We start from the raw sequence: 19,006 nt of genomic DNA, 5'->3' as shown, positions 1-19,006 counted from the left end.
TGTGCCTCTTGTTCCTCATCTTTTCGCTGGGGCAGCTGTTAGTAGCTGGCTCCTAGACTCTGTCTGTTCAGCCAGCCTTTGTGTGCCTTCTTTGGGCTGAGAGACAACAGAGCTCAGGCTAACAGCCACGTAAGATTCAGTATTCTTTTATTCTCTGCCCTTACGGACAGACACTGGGTCTCCCTGAACTCTCCAGAAGCCCATAGTCATTGTCAGTAAAGAGCTTCTCCCTCTATTCCACCCATCAGACAACCCTTGTCAGGCAGCCATGGCCTGCGGGGAGTGTCAGGCCTGTGAGCTGGGCTGGTGCCTCTGGAGGCTGGAGCCCCAGTCCCTGGGAGCAGCGGAAACCAGGCAGCCAGGGAAGGAGGGTTGGCCAGGAGGGCTTGGCTAGAACTCTCGGTGGCGTGTGAATTCCCACTCTGTGAGGCAGGCAAAGAATGGAGCATCCTTCTGAGTTTACAGCTCCCCGGGGCCCAGCCCTACTTCTGGTTCCTCAGGCCCCAGCCCCCATTTCCCATGACGGACGCGAGTGCTAGCTGAGCCCTTCTCACAGAAAAGCACTAAAGCAGGAGACCTAGATCCTGTTTTTATTTCTGCATGCACACACACACACACAGGCTCTCACACACATACTCACACACAGACTCACACACGTGCACACATGCAGACTCTCACACGCACATGCACAGGCACACAGACTGTCACATATACACGCATGAACGTACACGCATGCACACACACTCTCTCAAACTCTCACACACACACACCCTTTACACCCCTAATCAGAAGCCATGATCAAAACTCACAATGAACTGAAGCCTCCCAACAGCGCTTTCTGTGAGGCTGTGCCCTGAGTGTGGTTTCTGGGGTGGCTTTGGAACAGGGAGGGGCACTTCCCTGGAGACCCGTTAGAAAATGTGTGTCCCCTCGGGGGAGGGGGGGAGTCCCAAATAAGCAATTCTCTCTGGCAGGATTGAGATGAAGACAAAATAGCTGCTACGTGTAAAACACTTGGAACCCAGTGAGAATTGTGCAGGGTGGGGAGAGCCCTGGTGCCATAATCTTCCTGTGTGGCAGGCACAGCTCTAAGCACTTAACACATAGTAACTGCACAACCATTTACAGATGAGACAACTATAGTGGGTAAGTAAGTGTATGCTAATCACTAGAAACCTGTCAGAGCTTTGAAAGCTTCAATTGTTGAATTCATTGTCCCTGAGCTCATTTCCACCTACCTTCTTACACCCTTTGTGAGAACAGCCTCGGTTAAGATCATCAATGAAATATCTTTAAATAAGTTATCAGTAAAACATTAAGACCTGCTGTATGGGTATATGAGATATTGGGGGCATCTATCTATTGGGCACCTGCTATACGTTCATGCCTCCAAGGTACATCTCACATCTCTATTTTATAGAAGAAAGGAAGTCTCCGGGAGGTTATGTTGTTGTCAAATTCACATAGTTGTGTCCTGGTCGAGTGGAGATTGAAACCCAAGCTTCTGCGGAGGTGTTCCTGCCGGCTGTGCCCCCCTTCCTGGTCCCCCCTCCACGGTAAAGCTGGTGTCCTGGACACCAGACCCTCTGGCAGGAGGAGCAGATACTTGATGCCTTGTTCTCTAGGGAGAAGAAGCTGTAAAGGGCCAAGAGGACAGTTCCACCAAGATGGCTTCCAGTGGTTCTGGTCTTAAGAGCTGTGAGATTATTGCTCTGTAAGTGGCTAGGACAAACCAGGAAGCATTTTAGAAATGTTGGTTGTTACAATGGTCAGGAATGCATATTACAATTGTTTGCCCTTTGTTCCTGTTCTGAACAATGGAGTAGCTTGTCATCGCTGTTTCCCTGATTCTCCCGTCAGACTCCACGGGAGCTGCTTAGGGTCTGGGGTTGTGTCTCTCCTGTGTGTGTCTCCAGTTCTCAGCATAGGCTGTAGCATGTGCTGGCTGCTTAGGGGGAGGTTGGGTGGATGGATGGGATGGGTGATAGGTTGGGTGGATAACAGGCTAGCTGGATGATTAAATTCCTGGACTGAAGAGAGGGAGGGATGGAAGGCAGAGTGGTGTTAGGAAAGGAGGGAGGAGGGGAGGATGGAAGGTGAAGATGGATGCGTGACAGGCTCGCTGAGTGATACACTCTCCGTGGGGTAAGGCTAACAGACAGTGTGTGCCCTTCAGTACTCTTGAAATCTGTTGGCATGAGAGTCAAAATGGTGATGAAGAAGCCAGGGTGACCAGTGGTTGTTGGGCCCTGATCCCTAGGAACAGAGTGGACAACAGTAGGGGAGAAGGCCCACCAGAAGCAGGGCGGGGCGCGGGTGCACGGGGGAGGGAGCATCTACTGGGGAGGCTCTAGGGAGCCTTCACAGACCCAGGACTAGTCCTCTGTGCTTGGCAGGGAGGAGCAGAGGCGTTTCTGCTCTCCTGTACCGTTGGGACTCGCCTCTGGAATAATCATTTTCTCGCAAGTCCCCAGAGAGTCTTTTTGCCCTGTCGGAAGAGCAGTGATTCCCTCTGCAGCTGGGCCCTCTCCCCAGAGGTAGCCCCCATTTGTCCTCCAGGCTGTGAGAGAGCGACCTGGGGATGCAGCCACCACAGGGTCCACCCTCCACCCCCACCTCCCCGTAATTATTGTTATTACTTTATCTGGTCAAATCCTTCAGACAAGCCTGGAAAATGGGGATTGTTAGTGCCACATAATGTTTGAGAACAGGAAACTCACAGAACCTAAGTAACTTGTCCAGGGTCTCCCAGGTGGGATGCCAGCCTAGGCTCCCTAACTCCACTGCCCCACGCAGCCTTTTGGCAGGGTCCTTCTCTCCGCCAGGGCCCAAGTGCAGGAGCTGACCTCTCCACTCCTGCCAGCGCTGGGCTGCGGCTGCCGCTGGGGCTTGCAGCTTCCTAGCCCAGGCCTAGTCATGTGACATTGGGGAAAGGAAGATAATATTCCCATCTAGGACATTGGCCTATATTTATCCCTGTACCCAGGCAGTTAAGAAACTGTTGTGCATTCCTGGGAACTTAAGAGTGAAATAAACATTTAAATGTTTCTATAAGTTTATTTAAGGAGAATAAAATGTGACCTGCTGGCTTTTTATAGGGTGGGTGAGCTTGGGGGAGATGGCCCAGCTCCCCTGTGCTCTGCTGACTGCAGGGAAGGGAGTGGACCCCTGGGGAGTCTGGGCCCCTGGAAGGGTGAGGGGTGCCCCTGCCATCTTTACTTAGCTGTGTGTTCAGCCCTGTGCTGTGAGGGCTGCCTGGAAGAAGGGGCTTATGAGGGAGGGTGCAGCTTGGAAGAACTAGAAAGGCGGGTTGGAAACCTATGTGTCACCAGAAAGGATCAGGGAGGTGAGACCAAAGACCCAGATGATGGTAAAGAGTAGCTTCTGTAGTGGGAAGGCCACCAGGCCTAGTGTTTAGTCCCTTCTACTATCTACCACCTGCACAGCCCTGCACCAGGCTGTTTTCCCATGGGTAAGGTAGGGACTGAAATGGGAGAAGGAGGAAAGAAATGTGCCAATCACCCACTTCACGGCCAGGGCCTTCACTTTTTCTTCCCATTTCCTCTTCATGATTCTATGAGGTCGGGGGGTATTATCACCCCCAGTCTGTGAGTTTCCTTCACAGGATTGCTGGTAGGAATGAATGAGAAAACACACCGGAAGTGTCTGGGACAGGGCCCAGCACACAGCAGGTTTGAGAAAGTGTCACTTCCCTCTACCCACATTTGTTCCTTTGCTTCTCATGTCTGAAAGCCTCAAGGGCAGGTGTACTTGGCCCAAGAAGCAGGTGGTGAGAGAGGGAATGGAGCCAGGTGGATGCGGCCTTGGACGTGGGCCTCTCCGGAGTCGTCGATTGCTCAGGCTTGTGTGCTCAGAGGCCTGGAGAAGGTGCTCTGCGGCTGCACCGGGAAAGCTGAGCCCACCAGAAAGGCTGGCCCCCTAATTTACCTCCAAAGGATCACTCAGACCCAAAACTGAGAGGGGCGATTTTTTTTCAAAACCCAGTTCCAAAGTAATAAATTGAGTCCCAAAGGTAGCAATAACAGAATAATATCTGACACTCAGCATTTACTAAGGGGCCAGGTGTCCCCCACAAGCTTACCATCTGAAGCTGCCAGATTTAACAATAAAAATACAATTATGTCCATGCAATATCTGGGGCACACTGATACTAAGAAATGACTCAGTGTTCAAATATAACAGGGCATCCTGTGTTTTATCTGGCAATTCTATTTCCGTATCAACCTGTTTCATTCTTTTAACTACCCTGTGACAGTTATTTTATAGATGAGGTAACCAAGGCACAGAGAGTCAAGGGAACTTGCTCCCATTCACACAGCTAGTAAGTGAGATGTATCATGAATCAGTGTGGCTCCCAAGACCCAGGCCCTTGAAATCCTGAAGCTAGTAATTGGCCTGGGGGATTTTGGGCAAACTGCCCAGCAAGCTTCCTTTGGGTCCTGCCTCTGTTTGGCAGGTCAGAGTGGGAGCAGCATGGGTATTTACACTGTTAACACCTGGCAGAGTCACCCCAGAGGCCCCCTGAGTCGTCCCACACCCTCCACTGAATCACTGTCTCCCCAGAGTGAAACCCAGCCCACACAAGACTGAATGTTCCCCACAAAACAGTGTTGAACAAAACTAGAGGTTGTACAGAACTTGCCTGGCCATTTTGTGAGCTGATCAGGGAAAGAACACTGATTTTATCGCTGTGCGTTTTGTACACATTGGAAGGAGAGAGGGAGGAGTAGTCCAGGACATTACATCAGGATAAAGGATTTCTCCCCAGTTGCTTCGTGCCTCTTAGCTTTTAAACAACTTAAAATTGTGTGGTTACATGCCTGGCACTTGCCACCCGTGGTTTGCTTCTGTCTTTTTGTGTGGGCACCTCTGCCCTAACCCTCCTTCGAGTGAGGGTGCCTGCAGCCACGCCTGCAGCCCCGTGGGTGGCAGCCACCTCAGGAGAGCTTTGCTGCCAGTGGCCTTTAGCAAGAAGGCAGAGAAAACTTTCACCAGAAACCAGCTCCTCCAAGAGCTTCGTGGGCCATTGACCTCACCAGTGTCAGCACTGTGGGCACCAGGCCCTGGGTACTACCTGGGGATGAGGGATGGAGGTGGGTACTTCCAACCCATTTTCCATCCCATTGTGCTAACTGGAATGCATTGCTGTGGACTGGTTCACCTTTGTCTTCCAGGCCCTGCCAAAGACCCCAACACATAACATGCATTCAGTAAATGTTTGCAGGATGGACAAAATAAAGCAGAATAATGTGAGAATATTTACAGATTGGGCTGTCTCTTACAACCTAAGACTTTTAGAAACTTTTGTGAGTCAATCATAAAGAGAAGAATCAAGACAATCTGCTTGGTAAATAATTGGCTGGAACAAGAGTAAACCAAGGAGGGAAGAAGGGAGGGAAAGAGAGAGAACTTGGGTGGGGAGGGTGAGCAGGAAGAGTCAAAGGGGTCAGGACAGGCAACCCAGGAGGGGAGATTCTTCCCCTTTCCTGTCCTTTGAGAGGTGAGAGTGAAGACTGAAGTTCTTTTTACACTTTTTTTTTGTCTGCTGAACCAGTCTTTAACGCTTTCCTTCCTGGAGCCTAGACCACACGGACCACAGCTTCATTTGGTTTCATGTTAAATGGTTTAACCTCAGAGTCAAATCATGGATGGGTAGAAGGAATACGCATTTCTGTTTATCTTCTGGGGGTGTATCTACTGACCAAGTCACTCCCCCCTTTTTATAGTCTCAGCTCATGGTTTATATCTTTCTCTTCGTTGTTGGTTACTTTGAATTGCTTTAAGAACTAGGTAGTGTGTCAATAAAATAAAACAAATAAGCTATATTTTACTTAGCAGCCTGAATATAGTCAGCTCCTAGAAACGAGTATATAGATAACCCCATCACCACCACCATGATTGCTTCTTTTTAGAATCCGACCTGCAGAAATTAAAGATTGGCCTCCCGCCCCTTTACCTACACCCGGCCCATCTGCACCAAAGCATGCTGGGAGTTTTAAAAGCCGCTTGCCAGGGGAGGACAGAAACCGTATGATATAAAGAGCATGAAAATGATATTTTAGCCAAAGTACATCTGTTCCTTGTTCACTAAAGGATTCATAGAAGAAAAAAATCTAAGTATGATAAACATGAATATATTCGGAGCTCAACCTTTCGTGATCAAAGTAAACTCCACCCAGGGAAGGGACCTCACACATACTACAAGCACAGTCAGTGTTTCGGTGGACGTTCCCATAGTAACAGCCGCCCATGGGGCCGCACGGGAAAGAAGCCCCGTCAGGGTGATGTGGGAGTTGTACCAGATGAGTAAGTCCCAGAGACCTAGGTGCCTGGAGTTAACGACACTGTATTGCATACCTAAAAATGTGTTAAGGGGGTAGATCTTGTAAGTGTTTTTATCATCATTATTACCATAAGTAAAAGGCAAGAGGAAACTTCTGGAAGCGAGCAATAGGTTTATATCATAGATGGTAGTAAGGATTTCATGGGTGTATACTCTCTAAACTCACCAGGTTGTATACTTTAAAAATGTACAGATTTCTGTATATCAACCACACCTTAATAAAGTGGTTTAAAAAGAAAAAAATGGCACTGGTGGAGAAGATTTTAAGCACAACAGTTACACAAATGTAGGACTGTCAGTGTATATCAGGAATGTGTGGGTCCCGCCACCTCTTCTCCTGACCTTCATTTTCCTCCAGCCAGGCTGGAGCAGGCTGCGACACTTCTCTCTGGATTGTCAGTGAGTTCCTAGGTTGTCACCATGGAGGGCTTAGAGGTTCCCTAATCTCAGTGCGTGAAAAGTGGACCTGGTTAAACTCAGGTGAATGCCCTCCGGGGAATGAAGAAGCTGGATTAACCTCTGAATAATCCAAATAAACTACATTCATCCCCTTAATCAGGATGGCTCTGAGTTTCTTGACGCTGGAATAAATGGCCCAGCTCCTGGAAGCTTCCTCCATTCCAAGCCTAACTCCATCTGTGTTTTTGTTCTAAACCACCAGGGCCCTCCAGCCACAGGAGTATCTTGCAGCCCACCCACCATTGTCCTGACCGGGGATGCCAGTTCGCCAGAAGGAGAAAGTGACAAAAACCTGGCCAACAGGTACATCCCAGGTGCCTGATCTTTGTGCTGTGAAGAACAATATTTCCTAGCACATAAGGATTAGACAGCTATATTTTTATAAATCTTTCCTTCTTCCTTCAATCATTTTATTGATGAAAATACAATCAAGCAACTTTTCAAAATGTGAGAGAGAACTTGGGATTTTTCATTATCTTCTCCTCTCTCCCAAATTATTTTTTCTCTCCTGGATTTGGCTCTTTGCAGTCTGCTAGCCTTTAAGAAAAGCACAAATCATAGCAGAGGAATTTCCTATATAAGTGCCCAGATATTTACAAACAGACCTGGAAGATGCGAGTCTTTGAAGGTAGAGTCTTGCCCTTGGCCAAAGTGGATCCTGTGTGGAGGATGATCTCTTAGGAGGGACATCAGCCCACAGGCTCGGGAGACATCACTGCCTTGGTGTTACAGCACTAGCCAGCTCACTAATCTAGCTAGAATGAAATTGCCTAAGTACTGTTTCCAAAATGTTGCAAAGATAATTCTCACGCAAATATATAGTGAGCATGTGTCAAAGCTCACTATTTAATATTTAACTCATTAAGGAGGGACCCATCATCAGGGCAACAAAGCCATTTCAAAGGAAGATATAAGAAATGGATATACATATATAATCAGTGGGGTCAAAAGAAATGCTGGAATAAAATTGCTACATTAGATACAATAAAATAGGTGACTGTTCCACAGGGCAATGAAACCATGTTTTTATCTTTTTACCTAAGCAGAAATCATCTGCATCTCTACTAGATGACAATTATTCATATTGTAGGAGCTTTCTATAAGTTAGATGTTCACTCAGTCTGAGTCCTAATAAACAGCAAATAGTCAAAGCAACATCTCGCTAGGGCAGCGGCTAGAAAGCTGTAGCGGGCATCAGACCCCCTGGGGAGCCTGTCCAATCACAGATGACTGGGCCTCACCTGAGTTTCTGACCCAGTAGGTCTGGGGTGGAGCCTGAGAATTTGCACGTCTAACAAGTTCCCAAACTTAGAAAAGCTTGTAAGGCAATGCTCTCATATGACTCTGAAAAAAAATAGACAGGCATCTGTTTGCCTATTTCCAAGCTGTGGACCAATTTTCTTAATAAGAAGTCTCTGGTCTTTCAGAGCTCACAGTCCCCACCGGAGGCTTTCTCACCGACACCTGAAGGTTTCCACCACTCCGCTGACTTCTGTGGGTAAGGGCAAGGCCAACTGATCTTTCTCCTGCAACTAGACATAGGGGTGCGGCAGAAGGTGTGTCTGAGTAGGAAGATAGAGGTCTGGCAGTCGGGCCAGGCCGGGCGCCTTGCCCTCTCCTGCTCCTCAGGCAGCCCCATCCCTATGAGCCCAATAGAACAAAGTCAATGGGCCCCTCAGTGTTTGAGCCCAGAAGAGGTATAATGTCTCATCTCAGTGTCTTTTGGTAAAAAGACAAGACCGGGGTGTGTTGAGGCAGATGATGAAATAAGTCAAAGGGAGACAGAAGAGTTGCATGACGCTCAGTTTCGGGACTCGGGGAGCACAGTCCTCTGCGCCTCAGGCAGGTATGTGCCCGGATGTAAAGCCACCCCAGTGGCCCCTCAGGGCCTGCTCTGGACCATCAGAGCACAGATACGATACAGACTTGGTCCCCTTCGTGTTACTCATAGTCTGTGAAGACACCGAGAAGTGGACAGATATAATCAGGACGCTGTATTGTAAGGCCCTTTGCAGGAGTGTTAAGAAAATGGAAGCAGGAAGGGGCCCAGTTCTCCTTGGAGAGGGGGACGTTCGGATGAGTATTCCGGAGGAGAGAATATCTGAGTTACCTTAGCAAGCTGGAGAGATAGACAAGAGGGAGGAAAGGCATTGCATTCCAGGTAGAAGAAGCAATGTGCTGGGGGCAGAAGCCATACAGAGCAACTGAATATCTGCTGTGTGTGTCGGTGGGGCTCTCAAATGATAGAAATCCAACTCAGAATAGCTTAAACCAGAAGAAAAAGTTAAAATGAAATCATTACAATTAAAAAATCAAAATGTGTTTTCAGGTCGTGCTGAATCCAGATGCCCAAGTGGGATCGTTAGTAACTGTCCCATCCCATCTCTCAGGTCTCCTCTCTAACTCGGGTTCCTCTTTCCCACCATCCAACACAGTGCCCAGGGTTGCCTCTCACTGACCTCCCATGGCGTCCCTGAGCCAGTCCCTGTGGCCAGGGGCACTGAACTCATTGACTGGCCAGGGCCGGTACACAGTCCCACTCCTGGCAGTTGAGATGAGGTGGGGGTGGGGTTAGCCCCTTCCTGACTAAAGTAATTGAGAAGGATTCCACTCAATGCAAATTGGGGAGCTATGAACAGAAGGGGGAATGGAAGCTAGAGAGGCACAATGGGAGCCACTCACCACCGAGGGGCTGGAGGGAAGTGACCTCAGGACGAGTACATGGGGTCATCAAAAGAGGCTGGGCCCAGTCTGGCATTTAGACATCACTCCTTGAAGAGTCCTGACGAGGTGAGGCAGGAGGATGGCATGGTCAGATATGGCTCTGAGCAAGGTCACTCTGATAGGCGGTAGAGGATGAGAGGGAGGGGATAGCCTGGAGGTGGGGGCACCTATGAAGAAGCTGATGTAATTGTGCAGGTAAGAGCTAATGAGCAAGAATGGAGATGAGGGGCACAGTCCGGAGATAGGTACTCACAGAGCATGAGTGATCATCAGGACTTGATGGTCAGTTGGCTGGATGTTCGGGGACTGAGGAAGAGGGAGGGGCTGTGGAATGGCTCCCGTCTCCCATGTTTCTGAGCAGCTGAGTGAGAGGTGGTGTCACTCACCCAGAGAAGGGGCAGCTTGGAAGAAGAATGGGGGTAAACAGTGTGAGTGGAGGAAAGAAGGGAGAGAAGGAGGCCATGAGATTGTGACTTTGACCCATGAGTGCCCCCTTTAGCTACACACCTTGAGTTCACTAGCTGGTTGAAGAAACAGAGTCCCCAGGGCTGACCTTTCCCTAACAGCAGAGTTTAGGACAGTAGTGGGAACCTAGATGGCTTCATGACCATTTGTGACAGGACCTGCCCCAGCCACAGGCTACAAGCCAGAGAGGCCAAACCTGCTGAGGAGGCCAGATCTGCCCCCACTCGGCTCTCTTCATAGCCCAGCGCTGGGCGGAGGCTTGGCTGGCCGCGTCTTCTCTGGGCAGCCTCCCTGCGCTGGGGTGTGGAGTGGCAGGGACTCTCACCCTATGCTTACCCTCCATCTGAAGACCCTGCAGGGCATGTCATTGACCTAGTAAATGACCAGCTGCCAGACATCAGCATCTCAGAGGAAGACAAGAAGAAAAACCTGGCTCTGCTGGAGGAAGCCAAGCTGGTGAGTGAGCGATTCCTGACCCGCCGCGGGAGGAGGTCCAGGAGCAGCCCCGGAGACTCCCCGTCAGGTAGGCTGTACACGGGCTGCCCTGAGCCCCCCTGAGGGGGGCTGGGAGTGGGAGAGCCAGGCCCCAGCTGCACCGGGAGCCCTGCTTTCACGGGGCGGGCTTTGACGTGCGTGTTCCCATGCATCTGGGCCCAGGAGGACCAAGCCTTAGGAGAGGATCCTGTGAGAAGAAAACATCTTACCCCATCTCAGGAGCTTCAAAATAATGACTCAGCTCTAGCCAGAAAGCTCTGCTTTTTGTTTTTTGGTCCCGTGTGTGACTATTGTGTCTTACTGTTGCTATAAGAAGTGCCAGACTACGAACCTATGGCGCCTTCCCCAGCTCTGACTCTCACAGAGAGAGAAATCCTCTGTGATGCTGGTGTGCACAGACCCCTGGGGCATCTGCATGGACAGGGTCTCTCTGACTGCCCCCCACCCTTCCCCAGGAGAGCCTGCTCTGTGGGCACCTCCTCTGCATGGGTCTGGAAGGGCTGGTACTCCCTCTCCCTGATGTCCAGCCGTGGGCTGTAGGAAGGATCCTAAGCACTGTGGGGGAGGGGGAAGGTGGTCTTTGGTGTCTTTATGGAATTTCTGGACTAGAAGGAAGGTGTTCCTGGGCCCTGAAATCCACCCTGCTACCCCTTTGGTTAAAGTCGCTCTTTTTCCCGAGCAAAGAGCAGACAAGTTTCAGACAAGTCTGCATGTACTGAGGAGGCCAGGGGAGCATTTGAAATCAGGGCCAACCCGTCAAGTCTAGGAGGTACAGCCTGTGCAGTTGGGCCTGCCAGACAATGCTGGGTCCTCTGTTTCTACAAGCTGCTCTGAGGTCAGGCCAGGCAAGCTGGTGACTGTGATCCCAGTCCTCGCCCCTGCAGGTGACCCTGGGGACCCCTCTGTTGGGCTGGCAGCAGGGAGGCACTGGGCTGCCGTAGGACCCTTTTACAGTGGTCCAGAATCAGCCCCTGATCTCAAGGAGGAAGACCCAGTTCCCAGAGGTCAGAAATACCTGAAAAGATGTCTTTGTTCAACTGAAGTCCTAAACCTTCACAAATGCTGGCCAATGTGTGTTTGTCTCAGCAGCTGCTTCCCCAAACCTCAGCCCCGGAGCTTCTCCTACGTCCTCGAGGAGCAACTCACTCACGGTCCCCACGCTGCCTGGTGAGGTCCAGCCCCCTCGGCATTTCCTGCCCTGGTTTCTCCCGGTGGGTGGCAGCTCAGCCCCTTCCGTGGACTGACCATGAGGCCTCTCACCTTAAAGGCCTCCCAGGCAGAACCCCTGTTAGGGCCCCTCCTCTGGGGCTCCCAGCTGGGCCTGGCTGGGCTGCCTCAGAGGCAGCAGGTGGATGTAACTTTGGGGTTTCAAGCTAACATGAGGAGACAGGTCTAGCCCAGGGTGAGGTAGGCTGGGTGAGCACAGGGGCAGGGTGGTGGGAAGGGGGCTGTGGCTTGCACTCTCTGCCTAGAGAGAAGACAGAGAGAGGTCATTTCAGATCCTCTATTTGGGCCACTCTTGGCTTTTGGTTTCTGTCCTTTCATTAGGCTTGTTTTGGGCCGCACCGTCAGGTCAGCAAGGGAAGGAGGGTGCCAGGGACAGTAGCCGGCCCTTCTCAGAGCCATGGGGCAAGCTCAGGCTCAGGCCGGGCAGCCTGGGTCCAGATCCCAGCACTGACATACCCTGTGTGGCCTTGCTCTCCCTCTGCCTCAGTTTCCTTGTGCGGTTTCTGTGATGATTAGATGAGGATTCACTTCAGAACCTGGCATGCGAGAGGTGCTCAACGCACGGTGGCGTTACTGGCTCCCAGGCCTGAGGAAGATAAGGGGGGGACATTCTGGGGAAGTAGATGTGTTTTGCTAAAGGAAGGGCTGAGGGTATGGGGTACTGCATGTCACTCACCGGTGTCTGGACCATTCCAGGTTTGGATGCATGCGGTGGCCCGCAGTCCCCTCCGCCTGGAGCACCAACACAGGTAACAGGGTCACCCTCAACCCATCCAGGTTTTCTATGCCATCTGGTCTCTCCTCTTACCCTTGAACCCTGAAAGGCCCTTCATGACCCACTGAAATGAGGGTGCTGGGCTGGGGAGGCCACTGCTGGAGGCCTCCTTGTGGGTATTTCAAGGGGAGGCGTGATCCCCTCACATTACCGACTGACTCATGTTTAATTTCTCCAGCAGAAGGGGGATGAGGCCGAAGTCTCTTCACCTCACCTTGGCGAGCCTGTGAGTTTGAGCTCTGCCCAATTTGGGTGTGGGAGAACAGTGTCCCAGAAGCCTGGGCTGGCCTTGGGCAGCCCGTGAGGGGGCAAACATGAGTGGAGGGTCAAGTTTGGGGAAGCAAGAAGTTTCCTCTGCCCTATTGTAACAGGCGGTCTGAGATGGAGGGAGTGAGGAGGCAGGATTCAGGGGGGTGAACTCCATGGTGAACTGGCTGTAGCCCTGTACCACCAGCCAGTGACCAGGGAGACCGCTGGGCCCAGCAAGAGCTAGGCAAGACTGCTGCTCTAGTGAGCACCACAGGAAAGCTCCAGCCCCTGGTTGGAGTTCTTCCCAGGGGCAGCCAGGAAAACCTCATTTCTCCCCCACACAAGCACTCGAGAGGGTATTGAGGGTAGCATACAATACAGTCTCATCTAGAACTGGGTCTGGGATAGAGTCCTCTGGGAGAGTTTCAGCACGCATCCAAAACAGCCACACAAATATTCAGACATGGCCCAACCTGCTCCTCACAAAGCAGGTTTCCCTTGAGCAATGAAAGGAGCATAAACTGAGCAGTAAGCTATCACCTTTGCAAGGGTTACCTCATCTGATTATCCTGAACCTTTTTTGGGTTATGGAACTCTCTGAGAAATTGTTAAAAACTATGGATTCTCTTCCCAGAAAAAGACGTACATCATGTGCGCGTGTGCGCGCACACACACAAACATACACATATATTTGCATATGATTTCAGAGGGTTCACAAACCTGATGGGAAATCTGAGTCCCTAAAAGTTAAGGGCTTTGCTAGGCAGAGCGGGGACTAGAATCTGGGTCAAATGAGTCAAGGTCAAAACATGTGACTGCTCCAAGCTGCCTTCTCTTCCACTCTTCCCTCCAGCTCCTAGCCCTTTGGAAATTCTTGGCAGATTTTGAATGGCAGATCCCTTGTCCTGTGTGTTTTACAAGCCTTAGGCTTGTCTGTGGGTCCTTTTTACTGGCTCAGACTTCCACCCAGCTCTCACCCCTACACACACACCCCTTAGCAGGGTCTATGGGTCAGAGGCCCCACAGCAGAAGTGGCCCCACCTGTCTCCTCCTCAGCCTGCCTCCGGGGTCCTAGTTCTACCTTGTCTCTTTCAGAATATCCCCAAAGGGCTAGCTGACCGGAAGCAAAATGACCAGAGGAAAGTGTCTCAGGGCAGGCTGACTCCTCGCTCTCCCACAGTCGAGAAGTCCAAAGAGATTGCAATAGAACAAAAGGAAAACTTTGATCCCCTCCAGTGTCTGGAGGCCCCACCCAAAGGCCCAGCTTCTGGCACAGGCTGTGGCGGGAAAATGGCTCTGAACAGCCCCCAGCCTGGCCCTGCTGAGAGCGAGCTGGACAAGCCACTACTGAAGACAGCCAGGGAGGGCAACCCTTTGCCCCGAAGTCCAGCCCAGGGCTCTGGAGGGGCAGTACCCTTGGACCCCCAGGGCAAAGACACAACTGGAGAGCCAGCAGGATCCAAGGTTGCCTCCAAAGCTGAGCCTCAGCCCCCTCCTTCCCGGCCACCCTTGCTTCGGGGGCTCTCCCGGGACAGTGCCCCTGAAGAACCTGGCCCCCGGCTACAGAAAGTGCTTGCCAAGTTGCCCCTGGCAGAGGAAGAGAAGCGTTTTGCAGGCAAAGCCAGCAGTAAGCTGGCCAAGGCGCCTGGACTCAAAGACTTTCAGATACAAGTGCAGCCTGTGAGGATGCAGAAACTGACCAAGCTCCGAGAGGTGGGTTATGGGGGCCAGCTGGGGTGTTGTGGGGAGCACTGCTCCAGGACCCTCTGGATGGAGGACCACTGGGCTGGGCTGGGCCCTGGGGCAGGGCAGTTCTGGCCTGGACTTGGGCCTCCTGGGAGCCCTAAACTTTCCAACCCTGATAAATCAGGTCCACGGTGCACACAGTCTTCACAAACACCAGTTTCAGGTGCTTTAACCCCACTTGCTGGGGTGGGGTCGGTGTGGGATATGGTTGCCACACAATGCCACGTTTCAGGGGTAGGTGGTATATGGAGGCACATGGGCCCGCAGTCCTGGGCTGAGTTTTTCCCCCTCCAGCTGGTGCTGGTGGCTCACAAACAGGAAGCCCTTGATGGAGTGCCTTGTCATGCCCAGGACTGGATTAGGCAAGGATGAAATAGCTTTTTTCCTTTATCATGCCCCCGGGCTTTCCTTCCTGATGTCTATTAACGAAGGGCCTCATATAATAATGGCTATGCGGGGCTGCTCCCCACCATGCTGAATTCCTTCCAGCATCCACAATGTCCTCCAACCTTTACTGGCTATTAAACCAGGTACGGTGGTCTCTCATGGGGCTGCCACCACATGCAGGGGGTGATTGGAAGTGTTCAGAGATAAGGGAGAAAGGCCATGGTGTGAGTGACAAAAGAGGTCAACAGAACAAAGGAGTTTTATCCAGTCCTTCCCCAGAGGGCCAACTGAGGCCACCGGCCAAGGCAACCAGGACTCCACAGGGCAGGACCTGGCACCCCCAGAGCTTGAGCTGGACAAGAGTCTCCTGGCTCCTTTATACAGGGCCGTGGAACAGGGAAGGAAGAGAGATACTCATTAGCAGTGAAGCACAAGTGAGGGGGTTTCTGTGCTAGCAGGAACACACTCTAGTGCTGACAAGTGTCCTATGCAGCAACCTTCCATGATGCTGAGTCGGAGGATCCGGGGGAGCTGGGGCCTGGCTGCTGATGTTAACATTTTATACGGAAGACCCCACCCAGTCAGGAAGGCCTTGCTGATTAGTGGGTCACACAGGCCTGGAAGGGCTGCTTGTGGTGGGCCTTAGTCCTAGATCTCTTGGGAACGTGGTACCAAGAAGGCCCAGGTATTTGCCTTCATGGACCTCTGGCAATGAAGAGAGGCCAGGCCCAGGCAGGAAGCCACCCCTACCCAATACCCCTGCAAGCTTTCTCTGCAGCAAAGAAAGCCACAAAGAACCTGGGGGCCCTGTCCCACTAACCTCTGCTCTGGCAGCTGAGTATCCCCATGCCAACCCGGTGTGCTGAGAGCTGATTGGCTGTGAGCCTGCTGAGGAAACAGGTGAAGGGCCCTAGCCTGTGCCTTCTATTGGGCTACAAGCCTCATCCTTTCCCTCTTTATTCAGGGGGCAAACCATTCAAGTGGCCTCTAATATACAGGAGACTGATAATCTCTTAATAGCACCAGTCACAGGGGTGAGGAGCTGGGTCAGGCATTTCCACTTGGGGGTGCTGATCTGGTGTTGATAATAGACTTGGAGCAGGTACAGGCTGACCTGGGCCACACACTGTGGACAGAATCCCTATCTCTTTCCAAGATCTGTCTGCTGACATCCCAGGAAGGACAGTGACTGTTGAGCCTGCTGCCTTAAGGCAGCAAGTCTCAGGCCTCATTTGTCTGGAGGGTGTCACAACTCAAGAGGCGTCATATCAGGCCACTGAGAATGTGTGGGCTGGGCCACATACCTGCAGTGGACACTCAATGCCTAGAACAACTGGACAGGAAGCTCCAGCAGGTCGGAGCACAGCCATGAGCTAAGCAAAGATTGTTTCCTGTGGCAGCCCCGTACACACCCAGGGGACCCTCCCATCCCTACAGCCTCGGGCTCTGCTTCTGTCTATCCTGCTTCAACCACAGTGTGGCTGTGGCTGGCAGCTCATTCACCCTGAGGCCCACAGGCTTACTTACAAAGCAGATAGCTCTTATCTCAAACAACATGGTGCCACTGATGGGTTTCAGGCACCTTTATGGGCTGGGAGAAGGGCCGTCTTTCTGGTGCCCCCCAGATGTCACCTTGTCACGATTCTCCACTGACTTTGGGGGCTTCCCTGGGGTCCCTCACAGTAGTTTGAGTGGCCACAGAGCCATAGACAAAACTGAGGAAGGAGTCCAGTCTGATGCTTCATCTGAAATGTTGTCTTTTGCTTTTTCTGAAAAAGGAGCACATCCTGATGAGAAATCAGAACTTGGTGGGGCTCAAGCTTCCAGACCTTAGCGAAGCGGCTGAGCAGGAAAAAGGTAGGTGGAGTCGGGGCAGATGCTCTCCTCAGGCCAGGGCTGATCAAAGAAGGTGAAAGTCTAAACCATAGATTTCCTGGCAGACCCTCTGTCTGTCTCAGCGGTGAGTGTGGACCTACCCAGAGCAGGCCCTCAGTTAACATTTGCAGATGAATAAATTATCAGATCCTATTTCCTGCCCACTCAGAGAACCTCTAAACTGTCTCCTTCCAGCCAACTCTCCTTCTAGACCCTGCTAGGCTTCCTTGAGCCTTGTTAGCACCTCGTGAGTCTGTACGGGTGACCCAGGCCTGAACTTTGCTACTTCCTTTTCCTTTTCCTCTCACACCCAGGAAGCCACCCAAATAGAACAGTTCCTCTTTTCAGGACATCGGAATCATCTCTTGCTCTCTGATCTGCTGTCACCACAAAGTTCAAACCCCAGCACTTCCCTCTCCATGAGTGCAAGTCCCCACCCAGCCATCCTGCCAGACTCATCTTCTGAAAAATGAGACTTCGGGTATTTTCCCCCTGACCTCCTCCCATTCCCCCGCGACCCACCGCCAGCCCTGCCTCACCTCTCCTGATACCTCATATCTCATGCTCCCCATGGTCAGTCTCAGCACAGAAGCCTTCTGCTTAAGGATTGTCATGTGGGCATGTCCACAGTGCCACCAACCATGCTGGAAGACCCTGGTCTGAAATGCATATCAACTAACACCTACCTATTCAACATTAACAAGAAAATTCCCAGAAGTAAAATTTCTAATAATTTTTATTCTTGTGTTATTATTATTATATTATTTTCCTTTTTATTTAATTTATTGGGGTAACATTGGTTATTAAAATCATATACCCGTATTTTCGGACCATAAGACGCACCCAGATTTTAGAGAAAAATATGAAAAAAAGTGTTGAAGCAAAAAATGTGGTCAGATATTTAATAACATAAATAACACAATATTTCACCAATGTAAATGTAAACAGAACTCAGCAGCAACATTAGCAACCATTATTCCTCCCAAATTGAAGGGGGGGGTGCATCTTATAGTCCAAAAGATACAGTAGGTTTCAGGTGTACAATTCTGTAACACCTCTATATATTGTACTGTGGGTTCACCACTCCAAGACAACACTTTTTAAAGTACTAATTTTTTAAAAAAATTAACCACATTGGAGGAAATCTTTGGAAAAGTTAATATATACTGCTCTATGTTTAATTTTTAACTTGTTTATTAAATCACATTCAAAACACTAGGAAAAGATTTACCTTAAAATTTCACCCATTACCTTATAAATTCTGAAAAAGCAACAATTTCTATTTTTTCTGGTATTTACCTGTATTTATTATTTTTCACAGTTAATTTGATGGTAAATATAACTTCCTGTTCCTGCTTTTTAAATTAATTAGTTTGTTTTTTATTTTTGTTCTATTACAGTTGTCCCAACTTTCCCCAGTTGCTATCCCCTGCTCCTCCCACCCACCCCCTACCTCCCATGCGCCCCCTGCTCCCACAGTCAATCACCACCCTGTTTTCCATGTCCATGGGTCATTTATACTCGTTCTTCCCCTAGACCCTTCCCCTTCCTTCCTCCCTTAACACTCTCCCCCATCCCCTCTGGTCCCTGTCAGTTCATTCCTTGTTTCCATGTCTCTTGTTCTATTTTGCTCGTTGGTTTATTTTGTTCATTAGGTTCCTGTTATAGGTGAGATCATATGATATTTGTCTTTCACCGCCTGGCTTATTTCACTTAACATAATACGCTCCAGTTTCATCCATGCTGTTGTAAAAGGTAGGAGCTCCTCCTTTCTTTCTGCTGTGTAGTATTCCATTGTGTAAATGTACCACAGTTTTTTTTATCCACTCACTTACTGATGGGCACTTAGGTTCCTTCCAGCACCTTGGCTATTGTAAATTGTGCTGCTCCAAACATTGAACTGCATAGATTCTTTTGATTTTGTGTTTTAGGATTCTTAGGGTATAATCCCAGCAGTGGAATTGCTGGATCAAAAGGCATTTCCATTTTTAGTTTTTTGAGGAAAATCCCCACTGTTTTCCACAGTGGCTGCACCAGTCTGCATTCCCACCAACAGTGCACCAGGATTCCCTTTTCTCTGCATCCTCCCCAGCACTTGTTGCTTTGTTGATTTGTTAATGATGGCCATTCTCACCAGTGTGAGGAACTTTTTCTTAGTTTCTGGTTCTGATATTTCATTGTTGATATACAAAAGTGCCTTTAATTTCCAAATACTGACTTTGTATTCTGCTATTTTTGCC

The 19,006-nt window shown here is 50.4% G+C and overlaps 1 protein-coding gene across 8 annotated transcripts in view; it reads left to right on the top strand.

Annotated features, from left to right (window-relative positions):
- IRAG1 (inositol 1,4,5-triphosphate receptor associated 1) overlaps positions 1-19,006 on the top strand; it is a 116,275-nt gene that overhangs the window by 46,879 nt on the left and 50,390 nt on the right. For 4 of the 8 annotated variants that reach the window (XM_037133839.2, XM_037133841.2, XM_053672970.1 and 1 more), the window contains 8 exons: positions 7,026-7,126; positions 8,251-8,321; positions 10,362-10,535; positions 11,594-11,674; positions 12,431-12,483; positions 12,688-12,735; positions 13,854-14,471; positions 16,670-16,748. In XM_037133839.2, coding sequence (XP_036989734.1) covers positions 7,026-7,126; positions 8,251-8,321; positions 10,362-10,535; positions 11,594-11,674; positions 12,431-12,483; positions 12,688-12,735; positions 13,854-14,471; positions 16,670-16,748 — 1,225 coding nt within the window. The remainder of the gene's footprint in view (positions 1-7,025; positions 7,127-8,250; positions 8,322-10,361; positions 10,536-11,593; positions 11,675-12,430; positions 12,484-12,687; positions 12,736-13,853; positions 14,472-16,669; positions 16,749-19,006) is intronic. The other 4 variants (XM_037133837.2, XM_037133842.2, XM_037133838.2 and 1 more) reach the window with 3 other exon arrangements.

This window comes from Artibeus jamaicensis, unplaced genomic scaffold, assembly GCF_021234435.1.
Source record: "Artibeus jamaicensis isolate MK-2021 breed Jamaican fruit bat unplaced genomic scaffold, CSHL_Jam_final contig_797, whole genome shotgun sequence".
Classification (NCBI taxonomy): domain Eukaryota; kingdom Metazoa; phylum Chordata; class Mammalia; order Chiroptera; family Phyllostomidae; genus Artibeus; species Artibeus jamaicensis.
This window is presented reverse-complemented; position numbering and strand designations above follow the sequence as displayed.